Source organism: Oncorhynchus tshawytscha, linkage group LG29 (genome assembly GCF_018296145.1).
Source record: "Oncorhynchus tshawytscha isolate Ot180627B linkage group LG29, Otsh_v2.0, whole genome shotgun sequence".
Taxonomy (NCBI): Eukaryota; Metazoa; Chordata; class Actinopteri; order Salmoniformes; family Salmonidae; genus Oncorhynchus; species Oncorhynchus tshawytscha.
The window spans coordinates 3,700,724-3,721,011 of record NC_056457.1 but is presented as its reverse complement, the minus strand read 5'-3'; the positions used below and the strand labels follow the sequence as shown (position 1 = coordinate 3,721,011).

The 20,288-nt window shown below is 41.4% G+C and overlaps 1 protein-coding gene across 1 annotated transcript in view; it reads left to right on the top strand.

The window, feature by feature from the left end:
• The window catches only part of LOC112228032 (cadherin-18-like), a 234,694-nt gene that overhangs the window by 133,255 nt on the left and 81,151 nt on the right, over nucleotides 1-20,288 (top strand). Inside the window, exon 4 of the mRNA XM_024393153.2 lies at nucleotides 15,567-15,686. Within this exon, the coding sequence (XP_024248921.1) occupies nucleotides 15,567-15,686 (120 nt within the window). The remainder of the gene's footprint in view (nucleotides 1-15,566; nucleotides 15,687-20,288) is intronic.

Below are 20,288 nucleotides of genomic sequence, written 5' to 3'. Positions count from 1 at the left end.
GTTTCTCTCTCTATCGCCGCGTTTCTATCTCTCACTGTTTCTCTGTCTCGCTTTATTTCTCTCTTTCTCTATTTGTTCTCTCTCTCGCTGTGTTTCTCTTTCTCGCTGTGTTTCTCTCTCTATCACTGTGTTTCTCTCTCACTGTGTTTCTCTCTCTCTCACTGTCTGTCTCTCTCTTTCGCTGTGTTTTTCTCTGTCTTTTTGTGTTTCTTTCGCTCTCTCGCTGTGTATCTCTTGCTCTCTCTTTTGTTGTGTTTCTCTCTCAATCTCTCTATTTCTGTGTTTCTCTTTCTCTCTCTCACTGTGTTTCCCTCTCTCTCTCTCTCTCTCACTGTGTTTCCCTCTCTCTCTCTCTCTCTCTCTCTCTCTCTCTCTCTCTCTCTCTCCCTCTCACTGTATTGTCTCTCTCGCTGTTTTTTCTCTCTCACTGTGTTACTCTCTTTCTGTGTTTCTCTCTTTCACTTGTTTCTGTGTTACTCTCTCTCTCTGTGTTTCTCTCTTTCACTTGTTTCTCTCTCTGTGTTTCTCTATCTTGCTTGTTTCTCTCTCTCGCTGAGGCGTGTTTCTCGGGGTTTCTCTCTCTCACTGTGTTTTCTCTCTCACTGTTTTTGTTTCTCTCCCTCTCTTGCTTTGTTTCTCTCTCTTCTTTGTTTCTCTCTCTCTCTCATTGTGTTTCTTCTCTCTATCAATGTGTTTCTCTCTCTCGCTGTGTTTCTCTCTCTCATGTTTTCTCCCTGTCTCTCCTTGTGTTCTCTCTCTCTCGTTTCTTTCACTTGCTGTGTTTCTTTCTGTGTTTCTCTCCCTCTCTTGCTTGTTTCTCTCTCTCTCTCTCGCTGAGTTTCTCTCTATCCCGGGGTTTCTCTCTCGCTGTGTTTCTCTCTCTCATGTTTTTCTCCCTGTCTCTCCGTGTTTCTCTCTCTCTCTTTCACTTGCTGTTTTCTCTCTCCTTCTTTGTTTCTCTCTCTCTCTCATTGTGTTTCTCTCTCTCTATCAATGTGTTTCTCTCTCGATCGCTGTGTTTCTCTCTCTCTCTCTCTCTCTCTCACTGAGTTTCTCTCTCTCCCGGGGTTTCTCTCTCGCGCTGTGTTTCTCTCTCTCGTGTTTTTCTCTCTCTCTTTCACTTGCTGTTTTCTCTCTCCTTCTTTGTTTCTCTCTCTCTCATTGTGTTTCTCTCTCTCTCGCTTTCTTTCTGTCTCTTTCTCTATTTGTTTCTCTCTCTCGCTGTGTTTCTCTCTCTATCACTGTTTCTCTCTCTCTCTTTCGCTGTGTTTTTCTCTGTCTTTTTGTGTTTCTTTCACTCTCTCGCTGTGTTTCTCTTGCTCTCTCTTTCACTGTGTTTCCCTCTCTCTCTCTGTGTTTCTGTCTCTCCCGCTGTTTCCCTCTATCTCTCGCTGTGTTTCTCTCTCCGGCAGTGTTACTCTCTGTGTCTCTCTCACTGTGTTTCTCTCTCTCTATCACTGTTTCTCTCTCTCTCTTTCGCTGTGTTTTTCTCTGTCTTTTTGTGTTTCTTTCACTCTCTCGCTGTGTTTCTCTTGCTCTCTCTTTCACTGTGTTTCCCTCTCTCTCTCTCTGTTTCTGTCTCTCCCTCTGTTTCCCTCTATCTCTCGCTGTGTTTCTCTCTCGGGCAGTGTTACTCTCTGTCTCTCTCTCGCTGTGTTTCTCTCTCTCTCGCTCTGTTTTTCTCTATCGCCGTGTTTCTCTCTCTCCTGCTTTTTCTTTCTCTCTCTCTATGTTTCTCTTTCACTTTGTTTCTCTCTCTCTCGCTATGTTTCTCTCTCTCTCGCTGTGTTTCTCTCTCTTTCTCGCTGTGTCTCTCTTTTTCTCTTGCTGTGTCACTCTCTCTCAAACTATTGCTCTCTGTCGCTCTCTCTCTAAATGTGTTTCTCTCTTGCTCTGTTACTCTCTCTGTTTCTCTTCCTCTCGCTGTTTCTCTCATTCACTCTCGCGCTCTCTCTCTCACTGTGTTTCTGTCTCTCTCGCTGTGTTTCTCTCTCTCTTGTGCTTTCTCCCTGTGTTTCTCTCTCTCTATCTCGCTGTTTCTCTCTCTCTCTCTCTCTCTCTCTCTCGCTCTCTCTCTCGCTGGGTTTCTCACCCTCGCTGTGTCTCTCTCCCTATCTCACTGTTTCTGTCTCTCGCTTTCTTTCTGTCTCTTTCTCTATTTGTTTCTCTCTCTCGCTGTGTTTCTCTCTCTCGCTGTGTTTCTCTTTCTCGCTGTGTTTCTCTCTCTATCACTGTGTTTCTCTCTCTCACTGTCTTTCTGTCTCTCTCTCTCTCTCTCTCTCTCTCTCTCTCTCTCTCCCTCTCTCTCTCTCTCTCCCTCTCTGTCTCTCTCAATTCAATTCGCTTTATAAGCATGACATAACATTCTCTCTTTCGCTGTGTTCTTTTTGTGTTTCTTTCACTCTCTCGCTGTGTTTCTCTCTCAATCTCTCTGTTGCTGTGTTTCTTTCACTCTCTCGCTGTGTTTCTCTTGCTCTCTCTTTCGCTGTGTTTCTCTCTCAATCTCTCTGTTGCTGTGTTTCTCTCTCTCTCTATGTGTTTCTGTCTCTCTCTCTGTGTTTCTGTCTCTCCCTCTGTTTCCCTCTATCTCTCGCTGTGTTTCTCTCTCTGGCAGTGTTACTCTCTGTCTCTCTCTCTCGCTCTGTTTTTCTCTATCGCCGTGTTTCTCTCTCTCCTGCTTTTTCTTTCTCTCTCTCTATGTTTCTCTTTCACTTTGTTTCTCTCTCTCTCGCTATGTTTCTCTCTCTCATGCTGTGTTTCTCTCCCTTTCTCTCGCTGTGTTTCTCTCTCTTTCTCGCTGTGTCTCTCTTTCTCTCTTGCTGTGTCACTCTCTCTCAAACTGTTGCTCTCTGTCTCTCTCTCTCTAAATGTCTTTCTCTCTTGCTGTGTTACTCTCTCTCTATCTCACTCTGTCTGTTTCTCTTCCTCTCGCTGTTTCTCTCATTCACTCTCGCTCTCTCTCTCTCACTGTGTTTCTGTCTCTCTCGCTGTTTCTCTCTATCATTCACTGTGTTTTTCTCTCTCACGTTTCTCTATCGCATGTTTCTCTTTCTCTCTCTCTCTCTCGCTCTCTCTCTCTCTCTTTCTCTTGTTGTTTTTCTCTCTCTTTTTCTGTTTCTCTCTCTGTCACCATGTTTCTCTCTCTGGCTTTGTTTCTTTCTCTCTCAATGTATTTCTCTCTCTTGCTGTGTCGCTGTGTTTCTCTCTCTCACTGTCTTTCTCTCTCTAACTGTGTTTCTCTCTCTCTCTCACTCTCACTCTCTCTCTCCCTCTCTCGCTGTTTCTCTGACTCTCGCATGTTTCTTTCTCTCGCTGTGTTACTCTCTCTCTATCTCACCCTCTCTGTCTTTTTCTCGCTCTTGCTGTGATTCTTTCTCTCTCTCACTGGGTTTCTCTCTCCCTATCTCACTGTTTCTCTACCTCTCCTGCTGTGTTTCTCTCATTCTCTCTCTCACTGTGTTTCCCTCTCTCTCTCTCTCTCTCTCTCACTCACTCACTGTGTTTCTGTCTCTCTCACTGTTTCTCTCTATTATTCACTGTGTTTCTCTCTCACATGTTTCTCTATCTCGCATGTTTCTCTCTCTCGCTGTGCTTCTCTCTCACTCTCTTTCTCTCTCTTTAACTGTACTCTCTCTATCGCTGTGTTTCTCTCCCTCTCTCGCTGTGTTTATCTCCCTAGTTTCTCTCTCTGCCGCTGTTTCTGTCTCCCTCTCCGTGTTCCTCTATTTTGCTGTGTTTATCTCACTCTCTCACTCTCTCTCTCGTGCTCTCTCCCTGTGTTTCTCTCTCTCTGTCTCGCTTTGTTTCTCTCATTCTCTCTCTCGCTGTGTTTCTCTTGCTCTCTCTCTCACTATGTTTCCCTTCCTCTCTTGCTTGCTCTATCTCGCTGTGTTTCTCTCTCTCTCTCGCTGTGTTTCTCTCTCTCTCTTGCTGTGTTTCTCTCTCTCACCATGTTTCTCTCTCTGCCGCTGTGTTTCTCTCTCTCTGTATTCCTCTCTTTCGCTGTGTTTCTCTCACTCTCTCTGTATTTCTCTCTCTCTTGCTCTCTCCCTGTGTTTCTCTCTCTGTTTCGCTTTGTTTCTCTCATTCTCTCTCTCGCTGTGTTTCTCTTGCTCTCTCTCTCGCTGTGTTTCTCTTCCTCTCTTGCTTGTGTCTCTCTCTCTCTCTCCCGCAGTGTTTCTCTCTCTCGCCGTGTTTCTCTCTCCCTCAATCTGTTTCTCTCTCTGTCTCTCTCTGTGTTTTTCTCTGTTTCTCTCTCTCTCTTTCTCTTGCAGTTTTTCTCTCTGTTTCTCTGTTTCTCTCTCTCTGTCGCCGTGTTTCTCTCTCTGGCTTTGTTTATTTCTGTCTCTCACTGTGTTTCTCTCTCTCTCACTGTGTTTCTCTCTCTCTGTCGCCGTGTTTCTCTCTCTGGCTTTGTTTATTTCTGTCTCTCACTGTGTTTCTCTCTCTCTCACTGTGTTTCTCTCTCTCTCTCTTTAACTGTGTTTTTCGCTGTGTTTCTCTCATTCTCTCTCGCTGTGTTTCTTTCGCTCTCTCTGTGTTTCTCTTGCTCTCTCTCTCTCTCACTGTTTCTCTCTATCTCTCGCTATGTCTCTCTCTCTCGCTATGTCTCTCTCTCTCTCTCTCTCGCTATGTCTCTCTCTCTCTCTTTCTCGCTGTGTTTCTCTCTCCCGCTGTTTCTTTCTCTCTCTCTCTGTTTCTTTTTCGCTTTGTTTCTCTCTCTCGGGCTGTATTTCCCTCCCTTTCTTGCTTTTTTCTCTCTTTCTCTCTCATAGTGTTTCTCACTCTCTCACTGAGTTTCTCTCTCTCCCTGGGTTTCTCTCTCCTGTTGAGATTATCTCTCTCGCTGCAGTTCTCTCTCTCTCTATGTGTTTCTCTCTCTGTCTCTCTCTGGGTTTCTGTCTCTCGGTATGTTTCTCTCTCTCTGTATTTTTCTATCTTTCTCTCGCTGTGTTTCTCTCTCTTTCTCTCGCTGGGTTTCTCTCTCTTTCTTAGTGTTTCTCTCGCTGTCTTTTACAAGACCCTGCTAGGTAAAGTCCCCTCTTATCTCAGCTCGCTGGTCACCATAGCAGCACCCACCTGTAGCACGCGCTCCAGCAGGTATATCTCTCTGGTCACCCCCAAAACCAAATCTTCCTTTGGCTGCCTCTCCTTCCAGGTCTCTGCTTCCAATGACTGGAATGAACTACAAAAATCTCTGAAACTGGAAACACTTATCTCCCTCACTAGCTTTAACCTCTCTGGGATATGTGGGATGCGTCCCACCGGGCCAAAAGCCAGGGAAAATGCAGAGAGCCAAATTAAAATAAATTACTATAAAAATCTAACTTTCATTAAATCACACATGCAAATTAAAGCTACAATTGTTGTGAATCATGCCAACATATCAGATTTCAAAAAGGCTTTTCGGCGAAAGCAAACAATGCTATTATCTGAGGATAGCACCTCCGTGAACAAAGAGAGAAAGCATATTTCAACCGTGCAGGCGCGACACAAAACGCAGAAATACAAATATAATTTATGCCTTACCTTTGACAAGCTTCATTTGTTGGCACTCCAATATGTCCTATAAACATCACAAATGGTCCTTTTGTTCGATTATTTCCGTCGATAAATATCCAAAATGGCCATTTATTTTTCTATTTTGATCCAGAAAAACACTGGTTCCAACTTGAGCAACTTGACTACAAAATATCTCAAAAGTTAGCTGTAAACTTTGCCAAAACATTTCAAACTACTTTTGTAATACAACTTCAGGTATTTTTTAATGTAAATAATCGATAAAATTGAAGACGGGGTGATCTGTGTTCAATACAGGAAGAAAACAAACTGAAGCATGCTTTCTGGTCAGGCGCCTCTATCGAACAGTGCACTTCAAGTGACCCTCGTTCAAGAAGCGATAGGAACTGCAAGAAGGTCCCTTAGAAATCTGGATTCCCAAAGAAAACTGACTGAAAAGAGAGTGACCTCAAAAGAAAATCTGAATCAACAACCGCTGAATACTGCCCCTGCTACCATAAAAAAGTTAATCCGGACGTGAAAATACTGCCCTCTGTCACCAAGAAGTTAAGCACCAGCTGTCAGAGCAGCTCACAGATTACTGCACATGTACATTGCCCAACTATAATTTAGACCAAACAACTACCTCTCCCCCTACTGTATTTTTTATTTATTTATTTTGCTCCTTTGCACCCCATTTTTTCTATCTCTACTTTGCACTTTCTCCCACTGCAAATCTACCATTCCAGTGTTTCACTTGCTATATTGTATTTACTTCACCACCATGGCCTTTTTTTTGCCTTTACCTCCCTTATTTCACCTAATTTGCTCAAATTGTATATAGACTTCTTTTTCTACTGTATTATTGACTGTATGTTTGTTTTACTCCATGTGTAAGTCTGTGTTGTTGTATGTGTCAAACTGCTTTACTTTATCTTGGCCAGGTCACAATTGTAGATGAGAACTTGTTCTCAACTGACCTACCTGGTTAAATAAAGGTGAAATAAATAAAATAAATAAAAATACATTGTAATAAAATTATAAACGATAAAAAATACTACTATAAAAATGTAGTAAATAATAACACAAAAATAAATACAACATAATAACAATAAAATGGTAACAGTCAATAGTAGAAATAAATATAAAAATCTACATATGGAAAATGAAACAATAACTAACTTATAACGAAATAATGGTCATCTTCACCATTACATAAGTACTACAACTACAATCAACATTACTACTACTACCACCACCATCATTAAACTGCTATCATTACCCATTACCACCCATACCACTATTTTTTGGAATGATAAACAACAATAATAATAGTAATAACAATAATAGTAATAATAAGTAAGTTACTGCTTACTATGCATATGTTATTATTCAGTGTCCCTCAAGCTATGGCAGGCAAATACATATTTGGCTGCAAGAGGAGCCATTGCTCCTTCGCCCATGAGTATTTTTAGTTTTTTCTCTGGGTTTAATAAATTAAAATTAGGAATAAGTGTAGTAATTTCTGTGAATAATGAATCTCTTTGTGAGGAATATTTATCAAAGTAAAGGAGAAAGTGCATCTCTGTCTCTACTTCCACTGTCATGCAGTGACCACATACACGCTCCTCTTTGGGTAGCCATGTCTGATGGTTTCTATTGCTGGTTTCTATTGACAATTGGTGGTCACTCAGCCTGTACTTGGTAAGGATCTTTCTCTGCTTCGTATCTCTGACAGGGTAGAGATAATCAGCCAATTCATATTCTCTGTTTTAGGGTCAGATAGCAATTTAGTCGGCTTTGGGATTTTGTTTCGTTTTTCCAATGTTGTAAATATGAGTCCTTTGATTGGTTCATGATTTTGTTTATTGGAATTTTTTCTTTAGAAGCAGTGCTGGTGTCAGCTTGGTTGGTGAGGTCCAACACCAGCTGACTGAGAGGGCTCGTTTCTGCGCTCAGCTCATGGGTTTGAAGTGCTTTAAATTGCAGACTTGGACTTGAATTTAGATGTAGCCAGAATTTTAATGATCTTTTCTGTATTTTCATTACTCTTGGAAAGCAGCCCAATTCTGCCCTACATGCATTAGTTGGTGTATGGCTCTAGACCTTCCGACATAATTCTCTATGTAGGGCTTCAATTGGATGTTTGTCCCACATTTTAAAGTCCAGTTTATTGAGAGGCCCCCAAACCTCACTTCCGTAAAGAGCTATTGGTAGGATTACACTGTCAAATATTTTGGTCCAAATTCTAGTTGGGATGTTGATATTCAATAATTTCATATTATTTGCATACAATGCTCTGCAGGCTTTTTCTTTGAGTGCATTCACTGCCGTATTAAAGTTCTCTCTCTCTCTCTCTCTCTCTCTCTCTCTCTCTCTCTCTCTCTCAATTCAATTCCATTCAATATGCTTTATTGGTATGACGAAACAATGTACGTATTGCCAAAGCTTAGTTTGGATATTTACAATATAAAAATGAGAATCAAAATTGTCTTTCTCTCTGTCTTTCTCTCTCTCGCTTTGTTTTTCTCTATCTCACTGTGTTTCTCTCTCCCTTGGTTTCTCTCTCTCGCTGTGTTTCTCTCCCTCTCTCCCTCTGTGTTTCTCTCTCTCTCTGTGTTTCTCTCTCTCGCTGGGTTCCACTCTCCCGTTGTTTCTCTCCCTCTCTGTGTTTCACTCTCTCTATCTCTGTGTGTTTTTCTCTCTCTCACTGTGTTTCTCTCTCTCTGTCTCGCTGTGTTTCTTTCATTCTCTCTCATGCTGTGTTTCTCCCGCTCTCTCACTGTGTTTATCTTGCTGTGTTTGTCTCTCGCTCTCTCCCTCTATATCTCTCCCTCTCTCCCTCTGTGTTTCTCTCTCTCGCTGGGTTCCACTCTCCCGCTGTTTCTCTCCCTCTCTAGCTGTGTTTCTCCCGCTCTCTCACTGTGTTCCTCTCTATCTCTCGCTGTGTTTCTCTCACTCTCTCGCTGTGTTTATCTTGCTGTGTTTGTCTCTCTCTCCCTCTGTGTTTCTCTCTCTCGCTGTGTTTCTCTCTCTCGCTGGGTTCCACTCTCCCGCTGTTTCTCTCCCTCTCTAGCTGTGTTTCTCTCTCTCTCTGTGTTTCTCTCTCTCGTTGTGTTCCACTCTCCCACTGTTTCACTCTCTCTATCTCTGTGTCTTTTTCTCTCTCTCGCTGTGTTTCTTTAATTCTCTCTCATGCTGTGTTTCTCCCACTCTCTCACTGTGTTCTTCTCTCTCCCTCGCTGTGTTTCTCTCGCTCTCTCACTGTGTTTATCTTGCTCTGTCTCTCTCTCTCTCTCTCTCTCTCTCTCTCTCTCTCTCTCTCTCTCTCTGTGTTTCTCTCTCACTGTTTCTCTCTCCCTCGCTGTGTTTCTCTATCTCTGGCTGTGTTTCTCTCTCTCTCGCTGTGTTTCTCTCCCTCGCTGTGTTTCTCTCCCTCTCTCTCTCTCGCTGTGTTTCTCTATCTCTGGCTGTGTTTCTCTATCTCTCGCTGTGTTTCTCTCTCTCGCTGTGTTTCTCTCTCTCTCTCTCTCGCTGTGTTTTTCTCTCTCTCTCTCGACTGTGTTTCTCTCTCTCTCACTGTGTTTCTCTATCACTGGCTGTGTGTCTTTATCTTTCTTGCTGTGTTTCTCTATCTCGTGCTGTGTTTCTTTATCTTTCTTGCTGTGTTTCTCTTTCTCTCTTGCTCTCTCTTGCTGTGTTTCTCTCTGTGTGTTTATCTCTCTCTATCACTGTGTTTCTCTCTCACTTGTGCTCCCTCGCTCAGTTTCTCTCTCTCTCGCTGTGTTTCTCTTGCTGTGTTTCTCTATCTCTCTCTCTCACTGTTTCTCTCTCACTGGTTCTCTCTCTCGCTGTGTTTCTCTCTCTCTCTCGCTGTGTTTCCTGTGTTTCTCTTTCTCGCTATGTTTCTCTCTCTCTATTTCTCTCACTTTGTTTCTCTCTCTTTCTCTATGTGTCTCTCTCTCTCTCGCTGTGTTTCTCTATCTCTGGCTGTGTTTCTCTCTCTCGCTGTGTTTCTTGTGTTTCTCTTTCTTGCTATGTTTCTCTCTCTCTAATTTCTCTCACTTTGTTTCTCTCTCTCGCTGTCTTTCTGTCTCTCACTATGTTTCTCTCTCTCTCTCTCGCTGGGTTTCTTTCTCTCTGTCTTGCTGTGTTTCTCTCTCTCACTGTGTTTCCCTCTCGCTCTCTCACTGGTTCTCTCTTTCATTGTGTTTATCTCTCTCTCTTTCTCTTGCTGTGTTTCTCTCTCTTCCTTGCTTTGTTTCTCTCTCTCTCGCTGTTTCTCTCTCTATTGCTGTGTTTCTCTCTCACATTGTTTCTCTCTCTCTTGCTGCCTTTCTCTCTCGCTGTCTTTCTCTCTCTCGCTTTGTTTCTCTCTCTCTCGCTGTGTTTCTCTCTCACTCTCGCTGGGTTTCTTTCTCTCTCTCTCGCTGTTTCTCTCTATCGCTGTGTTTCTCTCTCTCTCTCGCTGTCTTTCTCTCTCGCTGTCTTTCTCTCTCTCGCTTTGTTTCTCTCTCTCTCGCTGTGTTTCTCTCACTCTCGCTGTGTTTCTCTCTCTCTATCACTGTCTTTCTCTCTCTTTCATCGTGTTTCTCTCAGTCTCGCTGTGTTTCTCTCATTCTCTCTCTCGCTTTGTTTCCCTCTCTCTCTCTCTCATTGTGTTTCAATTCAATTAAATTCAATTTGCTTTATTGGCATGAAGTAACAATGAACATATTTTTGCTAAAGCTTATTTTAGATATTTACAACATGAAAAAAATGAGAATCAAAGTTGTCAACGGAACAACAGTAACAACAATAACCAAGGGTAAAAATAACCATACATTGAACAATAACAATAACCATTCAGTAGAGTACATGTGCTGGTTGATTGGCTGTGTTTCTCTCTCTTGCTGTGTTTCTTTATCTTTCTTGCTGTGTCTCTCTCTCTCTCTTGCTGTGTTTCTCTCTCTCGCTGTGTTTCTCTCTCTCGCTGTGTTTCTTTATCTTTCTTGCTGTGTTTCTCGCTCTCGCGCTGTGTTTCTCTCTCTCGCTGTGTTTCTCTCTCTCTCTCGCTGTGTTTCTTTATCTTTCTTGCTGTTTCTTTCTCCCTCTCCCTGTGTTTCTTTATCTCGCTGTGTTTCTCTCTCTCGAGCTGCGTTTCTCTCTCTCGCTGTGTTTCTCTCTCTCTCGCTGTGTTTCTTTATCTTTCTTGCTGTGTTTCTCTCTTGCTCTCTCTCGCTGTTTCCCTCTGTGTTTATCTCTCTCTATCACTGTGTTTCTCTCTCTCTCGTGCTCTCTCGCTCAGTTTCTCTCTCTCGCTGTTTCTCTTGCTGTGTTTCTCTATCTCTCTCTCTCTTTGTGTCTCTCTCTCTCCTGTGATTCTCTCTCTCTCTCTTGCTCTCTCGCTGGGTTCCTCTCTCCCGCTGTGTTTCTCTTCCTCTGTGTTTCTCTCTCATTGTTTCTCTGTCTCTCTTTCTCTTGCTTTGTTTCTCTCTCTTGGTGTGTTTCACTCACTTGCTGTTTCCCTCTCTCGCTCTCTCACTGTTTCGCTCTCTCTCTCGCTGTGTTTCTCTCTCTCTCGCTGTGTTTCTCTCACTCTCTCGCTGTGTTTATCTTGCTCTGTCTCTCCCTGTGTTTCTCTCTCTCTCTCTCTCACTGTTTCCCTGTCTCTGTCTCTCTTTCTCTCTCTCGCTATGTTTCTCTATCTCTGGCTGTGTTTTTCTCTCTCGCTGTGTTCCTTGTGTTTCTCTTTCTCGCTATGTTTCTCTCTCTCTATTTCTCTCACTTTCTTTCTCTCTCTTTCTCTGTGTTTCTCTCTCGCTTTGTTTATATCTCTCGCTGTGTTTCTCTCTCACTATGTTTCTCTCTCTCTTTCTCTTGCTGCGTTTCTCTCTATTCCTTGCTTTTTCTCTCTCTCTCGCTGTTTTTCTCTCTCTCTCGCTGTTTCTCTCCCTCTATCACTGTCTTTCTCTCTCGCTGTGTTTCTCTCTCGCTGTGTTTCTCTCTCTCGCTGTGTTTCCTCTCTCACATTGTTTCTCTCTCTGTCTCGTGTCTTTTTCTCTCTCACAGTGTTTCTCTCTGTCTCGCTGTGTATCCCTCTCTCTCTCATCGTGTTTCAATTAAATTCAATTTGCTTTATTGGCATGAAGTAACAATGAACATATTTTTGCTAAAGCTTATTTTAGATATTTACAATTTGAAAAAAATGAGAATCAAATTTGTCAACGGGACAACAGTAACAACAATAATCAAGGGTCAAAATAACCATACATTGAACAATAACAATAACCATTCAGTAGAGTACATGTGCTGGTTGATTGGCTGTGTTTCTCTCTATCGCTGCGTTTCTTTATTTTTCTTGTGTTTCTCTCTCTCGCTGTATTTCTCTCTCTCTCGCTGTGTTTCCCTCTCTCGCTGAGTTTCTCTCTTGCTCGCTCTCGCTGTGTTTCTCTTGCTCGCTGTGTTTCCCTCTCTCGCTGAGTTAGTCTCTCTTGCTCGATCACGCTGTGTTTCTCTTGCTCGCTGTGTTTCTCTCTTGCTCTTTCTCGCTGTGTTTCTCTCTGTGTGTTTATCTCTCTCTATCACTGTGTCTCTCTCTCTCTCATGCTCTCTTGCTCAGTTTCTCTCTTGCTGTGTTTCTCTTGCTGTGTTTCTCTTGCTGTGTTTCTCTCTCTCTCTTTGTTTCTCTCTCTCTCTCGCTGTGTTCCTCTTCCTCTCTTGCTTTGCTTCACTCTCACTCTCTCTCAATTCAATTCAATTTGCTCTATTCTCTCTCTCTCTCATTGTGTTTCTCTCTGTATTTCTCTGTGTATAAGTTTCCCGCTGTGTTTCTCTCTCTCTCTTGCATGTTTCTCTGTGTATAACTCTCCCGCTCTGTTTCTCTCTCTTTTTCTCTATCAATTCTCTCTGTTTCTCTGTTTCTCTCTTTTTCTCTGTTTCTCTCTCTCGCTGTTTCTCTCTCTCACAGTTTTTTTCTCTCTCATTCTCTGTCTCACTGTATTTCTCTCTCTCTCTCTCGCTGTGTTTCATTCTCTTTCTCGCTGTGTTTCTCTCTCTTGCTGTTTCTCTCTACCACTTTGTTTCTCTCTCTCTCTCTCGCTGTTTCTCTCTCTCTCATGTTTCTCTCTCTTGCCGTGTTTCTCTCTCTCGCCGTGTTTCTCTCTCTCTCACTGTGTTTCTCTCTCTCACGTGTTCTCTTGCTGGGATTCTCTCTCTCTCACTCTCTCGCTGTGTTTTTCTCTCTCTCTCTTCACAGCTGGCTGGAATCTTGTTGATAAACAGGTGTCAAATCTGAGGGTGTTTTTATCCAATAAATATGGAACTCTGACATTCATTGGTTGTATTGTTCAATTCTATTTGTTCTGTTCTAGAACGTTTAGGTATAAAATAGAATTTTATAAAGTAGGAAAGTCCCCAAAATGAAAGATGGAACACAAATTTCAAACCTCTACCCATTCCTTAATCTAAACCCTTGCCAAATGAGAAATGGGGATCCCTACATTTGCTGTCACCCAAAATAAAATACAGATCAATGCTACTAAACAGGACCTGGCAAGGAGAAAGTAATTTTGTGAACGATGCAGTGGATTTGCATTTTTTTTAATGAGCATGGCCTTATTTCTATTACAGCATATTGGATGACTGTCATTTATATTCCATTCAACCACTTTTATATCAGCCAATTTGTATTCCTTCGCATATCTAAGTGTTCTTTTCCTCTCACCTTTTCCTTTCGCTTGTAGACTTCAATGCACAACACATCAGCTGTATGTGACCAGGCAAAAAAAAAACTTTCCAAGCCAAACCATATCATAACCACTACACACAGCCTACACCATTGTTACCATATTAGCTAAAGTAACATCATAGTGAACATAGCTAATAGAACTAACAGGTTAGTAAAACCCACTTCATTCATTCAGTAACATTACAGTGGAGAGTCAGGAAGCAGTTTACCAAAAGCTTACCTTGACTTGGAAGAGTTCCAGTTTTGTGTTAGATAGCCATAGCCAGCTAGCTAACATAGCATCCCTCTGTTTGAGCAGGAGGTTTGAATAGTTATACTAGTAAGCTGCATTTGCTAGCTAAGTAAGTAAAACTGAAAAAACAGTCTCTCTCTTGCTTCTCATTCATTTGAAAGACATGTATTTGTTCAAACTGTTCAACTGTCTTTCTCTCTCTTTGAGTCAACTACTCATCACATTTTATGCACTGCAGTGCTAGCTAGCTGTAGCTTGTGCTTTCAGTACTAGATTTGTTCTCTAATCCTTTGAATGGGTGGACAACATGTCAATTCATGCTGCAAAAGCTCTGATAGGTTGGAGGACGTCCTCGAGAAGTTGTCATAATTACTGTGTAAGACTATGGAAGGGGGTGAGAATCAAGAGCCCCACAGATTTTGTATTAAAGTCAATGTACCCAGAGGAGGACGGAAACTAGCTGTCCTCCGGCTACACCATGGTGCTACGACAGAGTGCTGTTGAGGCTACTCATTGCAAAACAGTGTGCTTTAAATTAAAAAAAAAAAAATATGGTTCCCAATCAGAGACAACGATAAACACCTGCCTCTGATTGAGAACCACTCCAGGCAACCATAGGCTTTTCTAGACAACTATACTACACCACAATCCCATAACCTACAAAAAAAACAAGACAAAACACACCACATAAATAACCCATGTCACACCCTGGCCTGACCAAAATAATAAAGAAAACACAAAATACTAAGACCAGGGTGTGACATACCATTTGTATTTTTATGAAGTTCACTTCCTCCTCTAAGTAACCTCTACTAATGAAAACGTGATGTAGTTTTACACGGGTATTAAAATGTACATTTCTATCTGTCAGTTGCACTAAGATTACCCCTTCTGTCTTCTAAGACAATCATCAGTCTGAAAACTTCAGGAAACTGCTCTCACAAAACTTTGATAATACTCTTGCTCCAGGTTTGGACAACAAAGGGCTATAGAATAGCTTTAAGGTGTGGCAAATATAGAAACATTCAATTTGTAGTCATGCAATTGTAAAATGCCTGTTGTGACAATTCCGCCAGGCAGATTCAAAATACACTGTGCTCAGTCAATAAACTACCCCATGAACCAGAATTGTTTTCCAAACAATTATTGCCATCCATTAAAGAAGAGTTTGGGGAAACTTTGAGAAACAAAATATCTGGTAGTAATGATGAATTGACAGAGGGAGGACAGGTCTCTTTTAGCTGTGTGGGGTTGATTTTCCGATTTTCACTTCAAATTATTTGTTATAATCCCATTTCAGACGGCCAACTTGAGCTCCCAAAACTGCATTAAATGTATTGTGGTCCCTGCAATAAGTCAACAGCAGATAGTGTCGATGGATTGAAACCAATGGGAGGTAATAAAAGTAAGCATGGACAAGCTAGGGGTAACAATAATATGAGATATGTGACCAGGTTTGTATAAGAGGAGAAAACCATTCACCATCTGGGCTGAACTATTAGAAAAAAAACATAGATCACAAAAGCAATTATAGTCCTTCTGTTGAGCAAGTTACTGTACTGTGGGAGGCTATCATTAATGGAACTTCTGAATGCAAATACCCATTTGATATTATCATAATTAGTTCGTTTTGGAACTAAATACCTCACACTTCCTGTGAATCTATATGTTGGTAAGCTCTACGTTTTCTTTACATTTTATTCCTTAAAAGGGAAGATGTTTTGTCTTAGATTTGCATTAAAAGGGAAGATGTTTTGTCTTAGATTTGCATTAAAATACAAATTATTTGTAATGTTTACTACTCAGTACTATGTACTACTAGGAAGTGAGAAAAAAGATTGCATTTGACTCAATTGATAATAAAAATGATTTCATGTTTAGATTACATTGCACAAAAAGCAACATTTCTCTGAGGTTTTGGTCAATAAACAAATTCCAAAGGTTTTGTGTGTTTAGAAATAATGCTAAATAATGTGTTTCAAACATATAACATTTCTTATTTCCATCGATAAAAAAAGGGACACGATGAGGGGACACATATACACTCATTGAAACAAAAGTATCCAAAACAACGTTTAAGCCTAATTTTTATTATTTTTCTTCCAGGTACTTCGGTATATCAAGTTACTGCAACGGACGCTGATGACCCCACATATGGAAATAGTGCCCGAGTGGTCTACAGTATTCTCCAAGGACAACCATATTTCTCTGTTGATCCCAAAACTGGTAGGACACATAACTATACACATCGCCTCACTGATGGGACAATGTGCATGTCTTTGCAGTACTGTTGTCAAAGGAGCCATTTGTATTGTTGCCTTCTGTTCTCAGCCTTGAATAGAGAACAATTGTAATGAGGTGGTTTAAAACTGTTTCACAAATTTCAAAAATGCATATTTTGTTTTAGCGGTCCTTACATGTTTCTATTAAATATTTAATGGGGTTGGCAAAGTGCAAGTGCACACAATGAAAAACTGAAATATCACATTTACATAAGTATTCAAACACTTTACTCAGTACTTTGTTGAAGCATTTTTGGCAGCGATTACAGCCTCAAGTCTTCTTGGGTATGACAGTACAAGCTTGGCACACCTATATTGGAGAGTTTGTCTCTGCAGATCCTCTCTGTCAGGTTGGATGGGGAGCGTTGCTGCAAAGCTTTTTTTGTGTTTGTTCAGGTTCAAGTCCAGGCTATGTCTTGGCTGTGTGCTTAGGCTCGTTGTCCTGATGGAAGGTGAACCTTCATCCCAGTCTGAAGTCCAGAGGGCTCTGGAGCAGGTTTTCATCTCTCTGTACTTTGCTCCGTTCATCTTTGCCTTGATCCTGACTAGTCTCCCAGTCCCTGCCACTGAAAGACATCCCCACAGCATGATGCTGCACTGCCACCGTACGTATAGTGCCATGTTTCCTCCAGATGAGACACTTGGCATTCATTACAAAGAGTTCAATCTTGGTTACATCAGACAAGAGAATCTTGTTTCTCAGGGTCTGAGAGTCTTAGGTGCCTTTTGGCAAACTCCAAGCGGACTGTCATGTGCCTTTTACTGAGGAGTGGCTTCCGTCTGGCCACTCTATCATAAAGGCCTGATTGGTGAAGTGCTGCAGAGATGGTTGTCCTTCTGGAAGGTTCTCCCATCTCCACAGAGGAAGTCTAGAGCTCTGTCAGAGTGGACCATCTGATTTTTGGTCTCCTCCCTGACCAAGGCCCTTCTCCCCCGATTGCTCAGTTTGGCCGGGCGGCCATCTCTAGGAAGTCTTGTTGGTTCCAAACTACTTCCATTTAACAATGATGGAGGCCACTGTGTTCTTGGGGACCTTCGATGCTGCAAAAACATTTTTGTACCCTTCTCCAGATCTGTGCCTCGACATAATCCTGTCTCGGAGCTCTACGGACAATTCCTTCGACCGCATGGCTTGGTTCTTGCTCTGACATGCACTGTCAACTGTGGGACCTAATATAGACAGGTGTGTGCCTTTCCAAAGCATGTCCAATCAATTGAATTTACCACAGATGGACTCAATGGAATCAATTTGTAGAAACATCTCAAGTAAATAAAGTTTTTCAGTTTTTTAAACTTTTTATGAGGCATTATGTGTGATAATTTAAAAAATCAGAATAAGGCTGTAATCTAACAAAATGTGGAGGAAGTCAAGGGGTCGGAATACTTTCCGAAGGCCTTGTTTGTGTCTGGTAACATAAAGATTTCATATAGAAGACCTTGAGATGGTGTGCTGGGATTTCAACTGGCCTTGTCCCTTCTGAGTCAAACATATGTGCAATTTATATGATGGCATACAGTAAATCAATGAAATCAATGAAAGATGACATGAAGACTAGTACATCTTCTGGGAAAGAGCCTATATGTCCCGACCAAACTAAGATCTCACCATTGCATAAATTCCCTTGTCACTGGGGGAATTGGAAGCGTGTTGTGTTCAACAGGGAGGTGCAATTGAATGCAAGCTTCACCACAACAAATGTAATTGTTAAAACATTTCTAGCTTGTCTCTCAATGGGTAACAGGGTTGACGTGTTTTGCTCAACCTGCTCAGTTTTCCACCACAAAACACAAGAGTTCAGTTAACATAACTGGGTTGACCTTAAAATGTAACATGGACTCAGAGGTAGACGTAAAATTGTAAACGTAAACCCGTGACACTCCCATTAGCCCCCTGGAGTCACTTGATGCGTCAATCCCCAAATAAATCCCCACCAAAATAAGTATGATTTTTTGCACTGGATGCATCTCAATCCACTGCATCCACCAGTGTCACACCAGTGTCACACTTCCTCATCTGCAGTGAAAGGTGGCAGAGCTAGAGCGGTGTTTGTCAGATCATGAGACATCCCAAAAATCTGTCTCCTCCATTTTGCTCTACGACCACCACAAGTGTCAGGGGACTCAACTAAAGTCGGTCTGTTAATGTGTCAACTTCTGTTTGTAGTGTCCGAACCGTCTAGTCTACAAATTAATGTGGAAAGGGTAGATTGTCACGAACACAATGGTTTTCTCCATTTTGATCTACACCCCCCTCCCACCCCACCCCGGTTTAAAAAAGCAAATAGTAGTTTTGTGCCTGCCAAAAAAGGGTTAAATATATGTACAGTACAATTCAAAAGTTTGGACACACTTACTCATTCAGGGGTTTAGTAACCAAAATCCTGTATTTACCAAAAAAACAAATCAAAATATATTTATATTTTAGACTCTTCAAAATAGCCGCACTTTGCCTTAACACATACTTTTCATCTCCGTGAGATGTTGAGTTTATTAAATTGTTGTTACATAGGCCTACAGCAAGAGCGATATAGAATAAATTACAATTTGTCATAAGCACATACAACCTCATTATAACGTCTTAGTATCATCTCATAATGATCCTAAGTGTTGCATATATATATATTGGATCATTCTGTCTTGCACTTGGCTGCTTGCTTGCTGTGTTAACTTTTTAGAGCGTATCATTTAGTCCCATGAAAAACCAGGACAAACATTTCAGCAAGGTTTGGTAAGATAAATTAACTATACAGTACATTCATTTAGCCCAAAAGCAGTTAGTGTTGCTGTTTCGAAAAGTCAATAGATACGACTCTCTCTCTCTCTCTCTCTCTCTCTCTCTCTCTCTCTCTCTCTCTCTGTCTCGGTGCTGCGGCAACACTTTGATGGACTCTGTCAGTATATCCCGCTGGAGGATTTGGGTCAGATGTAAGACACTCTCTCTCTAAGAGCTTTGCGTGTAAGCTTCCAGGGCACAACACCATCTAGTATATCTCATTATACTGTGCCGTACATGCATTGGACTTTTCTGTGATATCATATAAGGGTTATATCATGGCTTGTAACTGCCGTCAAATAGTATTATAAAACAGGGATACTGGCATAACCTCGGTTCAATGTGAATATGAGTGAGATGTCTCACTTTGCTCTAGCGGATCACTAACTTCAAGAAAGGATGGGTAGGCATATTATGACCATCTAGCAACCCAAAGTTTGCGTGTTCGAATTATATCACAGACAAATTTCACTTTTTTCTAATTAACAACTTTGCAAATACTTTGCATGTGAGCTAATTCTTCCCCTAACCTTAACCCTTTAACCTAACTCTTAACTTTAACCTTAACCCCTAGCCTAGCTAATGTTAGCCGCCTAGCTAACGTTAGCCACAACAAAATGCAATTCCTGACATATCAGATGTTTAGAAAATGTGTAAGATGTACGAATTTCAATTCGTAATGTATCATACGAAATTAATACTAACCATACAAAACATAACATATCATACTTATTCTTTAGAGTCTAAGACATTGGTGGAGGTGGTGGGGAGGAGTGCTAAGCTGACATATGGAATTGTTTTAATATGGTCATACTATGGATCATTTAGCTATTTGAATTTTAGGACCCCTTTAGGTATCTCCAAAAAATATACAAAAAATATTTGATAAAATATTGATTTTGTCCTTTACTACTAAAGCCCATAGAAACTCATTGGAAAATTGGACAGTCAAAAGGTGTATTGTGCAAAGTTGTCATTAACTTCCTGTTGCAATCAGAATATTATGTGTGGAGTGCAATAGAGATTTTGTGGATCTATTGGGGCGGTATGCAAATTGGGTCTAGGGTTTATGGGATAATGGTGTTGATGTGAGCTATGACCAGCCTTTCAAATTACTTAATTGTTACAGATGTGAGTGCTACGGGTTGGTAGTCATTTAGGCAGGTTACCTTAGTATTCTTGGGCTCAGGCACTATGGTGGTCTGCTTAAAACGTGTTGGTATTACAGACTCGGACAGGGAGAGGTTGAAAATGTCAGTGAAGACACTTGCCAGTTGGTCAGCGCATGCTCAGAGTACACGCCCTGGTATTCCGTCTGGCTCTGAGGTCTTTTGAATGTTGACCTGTTTAAAATTCTTATTCTTAAATTCTTAATCTTCAATAATGTTTCAACCGGACAATTCCTTTAGATTCCTTTAGAAATGCAATGGAACGCAGGTCGCTCTCACGGCCACACGTGTGACAAGCTCATGGCCTTTTGCCAGACACCTGATTGAAACAGCTCTTATTCGCTCCCCCTTCACAGAAGAAATCTGAAACAAGATTCTAAAGACTGTTGACATCTAGTGGAACACTTAGAAAGTGCAATATGACCCCATTTGCACTGTATATTAGAAAGGCAATGAGTTGAAAAACTACAAACCTCAGATTTCCCACTTCCTGGTTGGATTTTTCTCGGGTTTTCGCCTGCCATATGAGTTATGTTATACTCACAGACATCATTCAAACAGTTTTAGAAACTTCAGAGTGTTTTCTATCCAAATCTACTAATAC